The sequence below is a fragment of the Nomia melanderi genome, chromosome 9 (genome assembly GCF_051020985.1).
Source record: "Nomia melanderi isolate GNS246 chromosome 9, iyNomMela1, whole genome shotgun sequence".
Lineage (NCBI taxonomy): Eukaryota > Metazoa > Arthropoda > Insecta > Hymenoptera > Halictidae > Nomia > Nomia melanderi.
This window is the reverse complement of record NC_135007.1, coordinates 8,041,173-8,054,210: the sequence shown is the minus strand read 5'-3', so window position 1 is coordinate 8,054,210 and position 13,038 is coordinate 8,041,173. Positions and strand designations below refer to the sequence as shown.

Below are 13,038 nucleotides of genomic sequence, written 5' to 3'. Positions count from 1 at the left end.
TATTTCTTATTAGTGTTAAAATAGTTACATAAATATTTATATTTGCATAAATTTTTCAAATCCACTAATAAAGAACGAAAACATGTTTTTATTAGAAATTATAAAAGCAATTTGATTACCTTTGTAATGGTTATAGAACATACTTAATCAACGCTTTTGAAATATTTATAATTTATAATTATTTATTTCAGAATCAACCGCGGAGTACCTGCCTGTTTCCAATGCTCCTCTTTGAACGAAAGCACAGCGAAGAAGATCTGCAGAAAACAACCTTTGGGCGTTCTCGCGCACTCGGAGACCCAGCTAATTCGAACATATCCAGCCGGAATGCGTATCGATTCCACAAATTTTAATCCTGTAATCTTCTGGGCGTTTGGGATCCAAATGGTGGCGCTAAATTACCAGACCGACGATGCTGGATTAAACCTGAACGCCGCTATGTTTGAGCAAACTGGACAATGCGGATACGTTAGAAAGCCTTCTGTGATGTGGGATAAGGGACACATGATGTACAGGTATTGAAGCACCCGCCAATTTTAATAAAACTACATTTAATCTGAAACAAATTTATATCAAACCATATCGACTCAATTTAAGTATCAACTACCATCGACTTTCTACAAACAATATTTTATCAATTTCCAGACGTTTCAATCCATGGGACAAGGAATTCGACGGACTGCACTCGGTGCACTTGACGCTGTCAATAGTTTCCGGCCAGTACGTTTCCCCAACAAATTTCGTTGCGAGCACGTACGTCGAGATCGAGTTGGTAGGCATACCAAGCGACTGCGCGAAACATAAAACGAAAGTGGTGCAGAACAACGCACTGAATCCAATCTGGAACGAACGGCTCTGCTTCCAAGTGATGTTCAAGGACCTGGCCTTCCTTCGTTTCGGCGTGGTAGAGGCGAATTCCCATCACTTGATCGCGCAGAAGGTGATACCGTTGAAATGCTTGAGACCCGGGTACAGACATGTGCGTCTGCGCTCCTGCAAGAACAAACCGTTAGCCCTGTCGACGCTGTTCATATATTCCCGCCTCGAAGAAGAGAGTCTAGACTACAACACCTGCTGCCGTGACCACAAGGAACCGTCGAAGCGTTCTTTGACAGGAAAGGAACCAGAGAAACTAACCACCGTGGATCCTGGTTTAGGCGGCGTAACATTGAAAAGGAGGATGTTCTTCTTGATGGTATACCACGTGGTACCTAACGAGCAGTACACCATTTTAAAAGTCACCCAAGAGAGCACCACCCAAGAGGTAATGCTCCAAGCGCTTCAGAAGGCTGGAATATCCGCGGACAGGGTTGACGAGTACATCCTCGTTGAGGAGGTGTCTCGTGGCTGGGAGAAGAAGGACAAGGAAGAGCTACCGACACAACGAGTACTAGACCCAACAGAGCGTCCTCTGCAAGCGCAGGCATCGTGGAAGGGGCAGGGACGCTTTTTGTTCAAGAGAGTGGGCGACGACCCAAGTACTAGAGCCTGGCTAGCTTCCATCAGAAGTACCGCGGGCCACTCGAAGTTGGACTCGGAAAGAGATACATCTACGCATATATGGGACGAAACCGACACCTTCTTGGTCTGCATCTACAACGTGTCACCAGACATACCGTACGCGATTCTGCGTGTCCGAGTGAGCAGTTCAGCTCAAGATGTCCTAGCGCAAGCACTAGTCAAAGCAAGACGAATGGAGGATCCTACAAAATTTGCTTTAGTAGAGGAGCTGGAGTGGGGTGGAACTGGTGCTGTCGGTAGCGGTAACCGTCAGTTGAGGGTCCTGCGCGATGACGAGAACGTGTACAGCACGCAAGCCTCCTGGAAGACACTTGGAAGATTCATTTTGAGGGAGCGGGAGCAAGCGATACCCAGGCGACATCTGCTACCGGCTACCTTGGACAGGCTCAGCAAGGGTTTCTCTGTGGGAAGATCGGTCTCCTTGCCGGGTTCCAGCAAGGAGAAGGCGCCTGTTGCGGAAGCCTTATCCGATCCCACCTCCAGAGGACCTAGACACCGTTTGCTGACCCCTGGCCGCAGGAGGGAGGTCCATTCCGACGGCGAGGATACCCGCGAGTCCGACATTGTGAACGCTGCGCTTCACTTGAAGAAACTGTCGATTAGGAAATTGCGAGTTTGGAAGTCATAGTGGCAGTCCCGGGCGACGTCGATTTCATCGATCTTCGCCACTCGGAGAAATGAGTCGTAAGTTGTACCGTTAGATCGTTGCATTTCAGGCGAGCCGGTTGAGTTTCGGCTTGACCAGGCTCGCCAACGGCGATACGTACTCGATGAATCTCGGTGCTCGCTCTCGCAGCGGTGACCGAACAGCATTGAAACGCTGTCACGCAGTTCTAAAGCAGACGCCTAATTGTACCTCACGACGATACTTGAACACGCACGATCTGAATCCTCGAATTATTGCTCGGAGACGGACCGGTTTAGACGAATTTTATGATCGGTGTGGACGGAGTTTGATTGGACGTGGTGTAACGTCGCTCGTATGCGACGGTTCGATTTTATTTGAGTGGCACGAAATCAGCCGAGTTACGTTCGAGCAATCCTGTCGATTGAAATGAAATTTTTTGACGTTTCATTTGTGTACCACTTGGTCAACACGGTTCGTTGAATTGGAAAATTGACCCTGATACGGATTGCTTTTTGGGTTCTTTACGGTCTTGTGGCTTTGCTTTAACTGGTGTACCGTTAGACAAATCGTGTGACAGCCAGGAAGAAACATTTTGTGCCAAATTGTCAGGATTCATTTCATTCAGTTAATTCCATTTCGTGGAGAACTTCAGAGAAATTTAGTGCAGAAAAGTTAATTTTGATAATTTCATTAAGTGGAAACTGATTCCTTGAATTTTTTTCCGAAGAAAAGATACTTATACTTTAAGTATTTAAATTTTCTTACTCGTCGTATCTGTATTACAAAAATTCAAAGAGTTCAGTAAACTGTTTTAATTATGATCGTAGCAGGGTCAAGTTAACGCGCAATGGTGTCTGCAAGTACACATAATTTCGATTGGTTTGTCGCACGCGATGAGCGAGTTTTGCAGCAGCAAGTGTAAGCATCATTAATTTTGAAACCGGAAAACTTTTCTAGTCACTGAAACAGCGTGTGAACACGCGAATTATGATCTTCATGGAAACGTAGTTCCTCCGAGGACACGCAGAGCTACCGAATTCGGCGCTTCCCAAGCATTTTCCAAAGAATACTCAGAAATATTTTTTAATCGCAACATTCTGTTCAACCGATTAGTTTATTGGGTTTCTAGATCGACATAATCCTGTTTTCCATATTTTTGTATACGCGTGTACATATTTTTAATCTAAACTATATATTTTAATATGTGTATATATTTACATTTAACGGATACATTGTATTTAAAACAAGGAAGAAAGAAGAGTAACAGAAATTCTATAACGCCGTGACATCGCAGATAGGCTTCGTTCGATTCATCACGATTTTGGAAACTGTCACTAGAAAGAGAAATGAATCGGTTCATTTCAGAGATGAAGCCATTGTATCGATTTCCAAATATCAATGTAACTTACACCGGGACCTGATTCTTTTTTATAAGCATTTACTTACCCCCCTCCCCCTCAAGTCATTAACGCTTGCACTTTGAGTACCTGACTCATCCGTGAACGTTCTCTTTTATTCACTTAATATTCTATAGTGTTTTTACATGTGCAACGTCATCGTGCAGTCTACCGTCGATTATACAAGAGAATTTTCATGTATCCCCAAAAGATTAAATGACACTGCAGAAAAGAAGAAAATCGAAAATTACAAATTTACGTAATTCAGAATCAAAGTTGCAAAATACATTTGTACCCTTTCTGGGAGGTTACGAGTGAAAATACATTTTCAGAAGTTGTATATATTTTACGTGCAAAGTGCGAAAACAAATTACCAACGCTTTAAACGTTTTGTAACATATTGAACAAAATATCAGTTCTTCATTCTTTTTTACCTATCTTTCCACGATTTTTCATATCTGTTCGAACTGCTATATTAACTCTCGCTATACTTCGCAGACAATAACAATTGCCCTTTATATTTTAATCTACCTCATTGTTTTTTACTCGCTACAAAAGTACAGATATACAATATTCCCATTTAAAGAATATTTTCTTCGAAATAAAACAGGCTGCACGATCTTCCGTTCATTTCTACGAAAACTATCGCGAAAAAAGAAAAAGGAAGAATGACACAGATCAATAAAGTTTCAATACATCACGAATGACGGAGTATACCACTTCTTCCACGAATTTCTTTCTTTTGCTATAATGATTTATCGTGAAGTATCAGTTCGATACTCGATTATATAATTCGATCAACATCCCCCTTTCGGCGTAGAGCGAAAGATAACCATAGGAATATCGCGTAGAATAACGAAGCAGAAAACGATTCAGTGATCGTTCACGCTCGAATGACAAATGAAGACGTCTAGTCAAGCTCTATCATCGATGTATCTGTTAGAGATACGCTCGAATCGAGGTGTACTCAAAATGATTTTATAGGTGCGACGCTTCTAAACACGACTCGTCCGCGATTAAACGACTGCATTCTAACAAAAAAACGAAAAAAGAACGGAACAGAAAAAAGAAAAATGATTCACCGTAGGACAAAGTTCTCGAGATTGTAACGAGACAAATTGACGTTACTTATTGCTGCGAGTCTTTGTTAAAAAATGAGAAAGAAAGGAAGAGAACAAAAAATAACGCAGTAACGAAAACAAAAAAAATACAGTATTATTTCTATGCCGCCGACAAATTGCGTTATTTTCGGTCGGCGTAACGATCATGCTAGTCAAGGAATCGCTCTCGGTCGCGAAAGTAAGCCACGGTGGTTGCAATCAGAGTTTACTGGCGGATCGCGATCATTTAACCGCTCAAGATCGTCAAGGAGCAACCATCGCCATTATTCGTCGTTTGAATAGCCCGCCGATTCTACTATTCTAATTGTAAGTAGAATAAATTATGCCTGGTAAGTGGTTCAGAGTAGTTCTTGAGCGGTTATTTGTATTTTCATCCTATCTTTCACTGCGCATCGTCTTCGTCAATAGCTCGGAGACCACGTATAAAATTGTCGATCCCCAGCTAATGGCCAATAGCATAGAGAATTAAATCGCTAGTCGACAAACATTCTATCATCACGGAGATCTGTTTTATTATTTAATTGTTACGAGAATGCAGTGCGGGCAATATTTGTAAATATATATTACATTGTCTTCTCTGTTGCTATATGTAACCAAATACAGTGTTCTCCCCATAACTACGAGCTCCGGCGACCCCGTTAGCGTCTCGTTTCTATCATCACCGTCTCTCGTTGCGTTGCTCAGTAAATGGCAGGTCTTCGTGAAAGGGGAACGGCGACGAACGTCAGCCAACGAGGACGAAGACAGAACAGCCTCCACCACTCCCGAGCGTCTAACCGAACCTCCCGAGTTTCGCGATGTTATGGGGAGAATACTGTATACGATTAATGAGAATTCTTATCACGCGTGGAGTCTTGCTACTTACGAGGGAACGTTCGACGCTTGTACCACCGATTCTTACGGAATATTATCCCCACCTCGTATTTTTACGAATGCCAGTACAATCATGTACTGGACGTGTTAAGTGCATTGTTCAATATTTTACGAAGGAATCTTTAACGTTGCTAGAAAATATTTTTATTTTTATTGATACCTCTTATTGTTAGTTTTCTTAGTTTTATAGTGGAGACATGTTAGTTCTTTCGCGATGAAAGTATATGCCACAGCAGATCTCAGTGTTAATAGAAAAATAATATATTACAAAAACACTTAATTGGAATAAATGGCACTGATGTCTAGGCAATTCAAAATTAACAGTATGATTTTATTCGTAACGCTTAATCTTCAGAACATTAAAATTCATAACACTACTGAATGAATCAACAATTAATTATCAGTAACGTCTTGAAAAATTAAGTTCAGTAATTACCCTCTAACATCTGAGGATATTTAACTACGCATAGAATAAACAACAAAAAAGCTTTCGAGTCTTTTAAGCGTCAACAAGAACAAAGTAAACTCATACGTCCAAAGGAAACACTGCGCAAGTAGTGAATTCAATTTCTATCAAAAAATTATTGAGCAGTGTACTATAGACATTTCTCGCAATTGTTATTCGTAATATTAAACACGAAAATTGGCGGGCCGCGTCGGCGGCTCAAGCGTCCCGCGCTCCCTCCGTTGCAAATCATATTTATTATATATTGTTGATACTGAAATGAAGATGAAAAAAGAAATAGTAGATCCATGTTCCTTTTACAATCGTTGCCCCCTTACCCACCCTCGCCCCCCTTCAAAACTGTTAAGGCGCAAATACTTTATTGTAAACGCGAGACCAAGGAGCGTCGGCCGTTCTTCATTTTCCGAGCATCATTCCAATTGCTTCAGAGACGCCATTATTATACACTGTAACGTCGCTCGGTTTCGGCGCACCGACCGAGACCGCCAAGCCTAACTTTTCTCACTGTATAATTCTATGTATAGACGCAAATATTAGCGGGGAATATTAAATACGAAGTCTTTCTACCGTGGGCCGAAGACGCCGCGAACACGACGCTTTGCCCTTCGTCTTCCATTCACTAGCATATTCTAACGTATTTTATACTTTCGATGAGCCACGACTGACAATTTCCGAGGTACTCGTACACGCGATCTTCCCTCTAACTGCGCGTCTGACACGCTCGAATCCTAGGAACGACGGGAACCGATCTATCACTGCTTCGTCCAGCACCAGGCCAACTTTCCACGGGGATCGATTTCGCTTGATTGATGTGCTTGATGACAGATTTCGCCGCTAAGACTTAATTGTTCCAATGGAAACGCGCTAGACAGAAGGTAATAACAAACGAGACAACTGAATATCTTAAAATAGCGCGTTACGACTGTTGTTCCAAGGATTCCGGCGATCGCTGCGGCGTGAACGGAGAACACGCACACACATATACAAACACACAGACACAATTTCTTTGGTGAACTTCGCGGCGCCTCCGTGCACCCTAATATATTTTTGGACACCACTTCCTTAGTATAACTATCTCCCATTACTTCGAGTATACACGATAAGTATAATGACTTTCAATGACATATCTCGGGGCAGATCGCAAATCCGAACGGATCAGATGAAAGTAAGCAAAAGCTGCTGACCTGTTACGTTTCTACGAACAAGATGTGCTCGAAAGCGGCGTTCAAATGATTTTGTAGAATCTCGGATCCTTGGTATCCGGTTGATCTGATTTCCGACGGTTTTGTTCGACTTCACTTTAAACATATTGTTTCCGCGAGCGCGATGGAACGCGACACCGACTTTCCGAGTGCATCTTCCGTCATATCCGTGGGTGGTACAGATATCATTCTAGATTTATACACGAAATGTAACGGATACTGTTCTCGCGTCGAGGAGGAATGGAAATCAGGTTCAGCGACAAATAAATCGTTTCTTTCATCCGGAAGTGTGGAGTTGCAGGAGTTTCTCAAAGTTATTCGAAACACCTTTGCATAGATATTGTTATATAGACACGCGTATGCGCAGGTAACGAAGTTTCGAAGCGTATCAATACATGTACAACAAACACACGTATACTTGTAACATTTATACACGAGGTTTCTGTGTTTTTAATCATTTTTCGTCCGTTGTTTCGCTATATTTCTATTCGTTTGGGTACTGACACCTTATCAGATGGACGTGATAAGAGTGACATTTCATAGTAAATCGCTGCAGAGGAACGGAAGTCGTGTACATAGACGAACAATGGCTACTAATAACGCTAACCGATCGTTACAATTAATTTCGATGCTCCTTGGGTCTCGAGACTAAACCCCCGCATCGAGAGTATCATCGACTACAACGGACGTCTCTCGATTCTTAGAACGGAAATGTACACGGGACAAGCAGCTCGCGAACGCGGACTGCTATTTGTTAAGAAAATCTTCGGAAGCATTCGCGTCGCTACGCGGACACGGGGCAAAACGATTAAAACCAGCGGCCGTGTCGGTGAACAATTACGAGCCTCGACGTTTCTCGCGCAAACCGCTGGGAGAATGTTCTCACTTAGCACGATTTTAGCCCGACGTCGAGTACGATTCTCGAAAACCCTTTCTCTTCACCTTTCTTCACTTTCGAGTTTCATTTACGTCAACTGTAACGGCGCTTATGCTTGAAAAGAAATCCTTCTTCGCGACGGACTCTCCGAAAGAAAAGTTTGTTGAACATATTTATAAGACGAAACCAACGTCGTGCTCCATCAAAAAAAAAAGAAAGAAAGAAAGAGAAACAACTATATGTACTTCTTAAAACTTTTGGGACCATTCTCATTAAGCACACTTTCGAGCGAGCTCTCCGGAGCCACTTCAACGCGAACGATCCAGTATTAAGTTTTTCTTCGTCGATAAAACGGAAAAAAACACAAAAAAAACGGGAAAACGTTGGAACCAAAAAAGGGAAACCGTAGTGATCGAGAGAGAAAAAAAAGGAAACACGAGCGAACCGCTTGTAAAATTGACTCGATGAGTCGTGAAAAGATGCGATCGAGTTCCGCGAGACTAATTATCGCTGTTCGTACAAGGAATTTTAGATGCTTTCTAATTACGTGCCGTTCGCCCGAAATTTCATTGCGCCATGAATTGTATCGTGCTATAGGAAAAACTTTCACGCGAGATACAGGGTGTTTAATAAATCTAGTGACGTCAGTATTCACGTCTGACGATTCTCAATTCGCATCCGCTTGATACTGTGCAAATGAAAGAAGTAACAATGCTAATCCATTGAATTGTGTTTCCTTACGAAACGACACACGAGAGCTCGTGCGGTATTGGATCAACGTAATCGATTTAACCTTTTCGATCGGATCGGACCTTTGTTTTTCATCAGGAAACACGTACGAACCGCGTTCCAACGCGCTTGAAAGAATCTAATTATTTAATTATATACTCTGTACTGATCGGGCATATCCACATTGTACATATCCGTGGTTCTTCGATAGCTGTTACATTAAATATGTGCGCGTAATATCTAAACGAATAAATAAGTGGATAAATTATTTGCATTCGTGCGTATATGTGTCCTAGTGCGCGGGAATATGCCCACGTATGGCTACCGAGCGTTAGAGGCGTCGTGTGGGAGTGGTTAAGTGTCAGTAACGACATCGACAGTCGAAGTGTTCATTTAATATTCACAATTATTCAGTTGTATTTCTGTGTACTGTGGATTCTTCTAAATATACTACGGATTTATGCAAATATTTATTTTCCACAGGCTAGTTTGCAAAAACTAGGATCGAAGCGAGATGCCCTTTTCTAAATAAAGAAAACAAGTAAAACCCCCATCGAAATGTCTTAAATATTTCACAGTTGACAATACTGAGTTCTAGGACAGATATTGGATTTTAGGTTCTGCAGCTCGAAGGAATTCAGAATACCGTTATAATCAGTACAATTGTTTTATAACATTAGTTAACTAATGAGATAAGTAAAATTATATTTAATGAGATCATTAATTATGAGACTCATTGTGGTGCGACCTGTCTAAACGCAAAGGGTAGGGCTGCGATTACAAGTCGGACGCGAAATGATTAGTTGATAGGCCCAAACCCTTTTTCCTCATCTTTTCACCCGAGTTGCGCAGTTAGAACGACCTCTAATTCTCGGTAGACCTATACAATGTGTATCATGCAAACCTAGAACGTTGGCTAGTGGAACAGCTCCTGTGTAATTGGTTTGATTCTTGACATCTCCGAAATCTTCGTCACGCAGTACTCCAATCACCTCTAAAAGTAAGTTTCTTTCTTTCTCCATTTATTTATTTACTGTACATTAAAATACATTATAAGAGTAACAAAAAAATAATTAAACATTGTCGTGTGTAAAGGCAAAAATTCGAAATTGTTTATAATAATAGACAGCAATATATTAAAAATCATTTTCATTGAAATTTTATTTAATACACCAAGTTAATACGTCTGTTTTAATAATAAGTGTGTCATTTATTTATAACGTACATCACGAAAGTGTTGCCTGCAGTAAGGAGATTATACCGAAACCAATCAGACCAGCATTCCTACCGCTAGCTAGCATTCCAGTTGTGCACAGTACATGTGTATCGATGCATGTATAGGCTTAAATGTGCCGAATGATTCGAGAACAGTCGATCACACGAGACACTCGTCCCTCGAGTTTCCGTTACAATAGTTGTTTAACAAACGACACGATTCATAATCATAATCACGTTTCAATGAATTTCCCAGCGTTACATAGAATCTTCGTTTTGAGAAACAGGACTCTTTGCGGAGAGAATCGACTTCTATATGAAGAAAACACGTTGATTTCACTTTATTTCATTAGTTGCGTTCGTTAAGAAAGAACTAATGTGACAAATAACACGAATTTCACGGTGGTAATTGTTGTCGAATCAAGCTGTACGGCTCTATAACGGTTATGAACTTATACGATGCACCCTTGCCACGGGGCGTGCAATTCGAAGCCAAAGAAAGACAAGAACGCTATTGATATAACAGGAAAAATTGATAAAACAGTTTAAAGAAACGTTTCTGCCACATGGCCAGGCTGGTCCGGCCACGGCTGTTAATCTGTCTAATAATATTTAATAAAATGTCTTTTTCATAAGTGTGAGTTTTACGATACGCATACATATATTCACGTATATGTATCACCTAACGTGTTTCATGAATATTCATGAATTATACATAATATACATATAATAAGAAATTTAATAAATTATGATTCGTTTCCACTGCATTCTCATCGACGGCTTTTCGACGCGTTGTCAGTAAGTTAGGTCGTCGTGATTGCATAGTCGATCGATCTGTTAAATCTTCAGCGAATAGTAGTAACGTAACCAGCTGGGAAAAGAAACAACGTTCACAATAGCGCCGCAAGTGGTCGGAGACGATTACTTTTTGATAGGAAATAATTTGAATTTAACTGAAAATCAGCATGTGACTTTTTTACAATGTGAACTTTCGTTCGTGAACAATTCTAATAGGCCGTAATCGATTTTTTCAAACACACGTTGTGATACGACACCGGGTTCGAATTATTTTGCTGTGCTGTTTCGTACACTTTATTGAAACGTATTTGTAGCCTCCATTTCTAAGATTCTAATGATAATTTTAATATATTCCCTAGAACATTTGTAATTATGCCAATAAATTATCCGTTATTCCATTAAAAACTCCTCCTGACTTTCAGTAATAAAACGTTTACTTTTCTTATGCTGCTTTAAATAGTGATGTCACACAGTTTCTTTCTGTATCATTTCACTTTTTATGCATTTTCCTATACACGTTGAAACCCTAAACTCTTTAAAGGATAGCTAGGGAATGAAGGAATAGTGTTTTTATCTTGTACTTTTCGTTCTTTATTGAAACTTTGATTATTGTATAAGTATATGTATAATTGTACACGTGAGCATTTTCTATATTGTGTATTTTGTATTATACAAATTTTGTGTCTTAATATACAAATTTCAATATTTTGAAAATAGACATTTCCTTTTTATTTCAGTTTCGCATCGTGCATTTCACTTTCCAAGTGTTTCAAACTACCGTATACAGTGCATTACTAACATGATCTCATCTGGTCAGTGGCTCAAAAGTGTAGAGAGGCGAGAGGATTCGGTCAGTAACAAAGACATGCCGAAACTAATTCCGCCATTACTATCGAGCCGAGCGCCGCGAGTAGACGTCTCCCCTTGCCCTTCTTCACTTTTGAGCCTTAGACCGACTGGAATCATGTCAGTAACACACTGTACTTGTATCGTTGTCTGGTTACGTCACCACTTAAATGCTCTAGCGTTCTTACATAAGTGATAATACTGTATCTGGAAAAAAGTATATTTAAAGCAATTATGTAGATACACAGTCTTACGAAACTGAGTCAATGTTTAAAATGAAAAGAATTTAAATTGTACTTAATTATTTTAATATGTTATTAATACTATCGGCAATGTTTTACAAAAGTAGATCTAAAACACATAATTCATTAAGTCTAATATTCGCTAAATTGGTAATCAATTCATTAAAAATATATTATCTTAATTCTGCAGAAAGAAAATTAATTATTTATATTAATATTTATTGCATTTTATTTGAATAAAGAGATAAATTGTGAGGACCAGCGAATTTATTCGTTCGATCTTAAAAATGTTGATATTCTAATTATGCAAAATGTGCAGACGGTGACATATCTAATCATCTTTAATTTGTTTTTCTATTATAGGAGAAACTTTAACCACGTTACTGTCATCTTTCATTTCCATGATTAAATTTCCCATTGTTCCGTTTTTTAATTCGCTTTCGGTTCTTTATCGATCAACTATGAAAACACTGAGTCAAGAACTCGCAAATACAGATAATTAAAAAGAGATATTGATTACACTAGTTAATACTAATGGCGAAGGTGTACGTTTAAAAATTTCATCGTAGAATATAAAGAAATGATTATTTAAAATGGGAAGGCAACAAAGACAAGTTCTAACATTGTATTAGTAGTTATTATAATATCCATCATGACGTAAAAGTCTGGTGAATTTCGATAGTATCGAGAAACACGAAGAGACGTAGAGGAAACAAACGTGTCAGTAATGGAACTTCGATTATTTTACGAACTACTACACACCAGAACATCGTAGCTCGAATTTCGTTGAATTTAAGTGACATATTTATGTAAATTAAAAAATAGCGAAACAAATGGAGGACATTATACGAGTAGCAAGTGTCATTACGTAGTATTCTCTTTGGCGTTATTGTGTATACTCCCAAATAGTCTACGTTCTCGTTTCGAAGAACAAACATGTATGTAATACTCATAACGAAAACAATCGCATGCAGCCATCTTGAAATTTATGTATAATTTATCACCACGATACTGTGTTAATATAACACCGGCATTGTTGAAGAAACGAAAATCTACATGTAAATAAAAGCATTTTTATAAATAACCTTCGTCATTTTTATTTATCGCTCCTGACCTCTATATT

At 39.7% G+C, this 13,038-nt stretch overlaps 1 protein-coding gene across 8 annotated transcripts in view; it reads left to right on the top strand.

Annotated features, from left to right (window-relative positions):
• Positions 1 to 12,999, top strand: part of LOC116427826 (1-phosphatidylinositol 4,5-bisphosphate phosphodiesterase epsilon-1) — a 115,101-nt gene extending 102,102 nt beyond the window's left edge. For 7 of the 8 annotated variants that reach the window (XM_076370973.1, XM_076370970.1, XM_076370968.1 and 4 more), the window contains 2 exons: positions 192 to 515; positions 646 to 9,966. In XM_076370973.1, coding sequence (XP_076227088.1) covers positions 192 to 515; positions 646 to 2,149 — 1,828 coding nt within the window. In that variant the 3' untranslated portion in view covers positions 2,150 to 9,966. Of the gene's footprint in view, positions 1 to 191; positions 516 to 645 lie in introns of all 8 variants that reach the window. The other variant, XM_076370967.1, reaches the window with a different exon arrangement.
• The last annotated feature ends 39 nt before the right edge of the window (positions 13,000 to 13,038 follow it).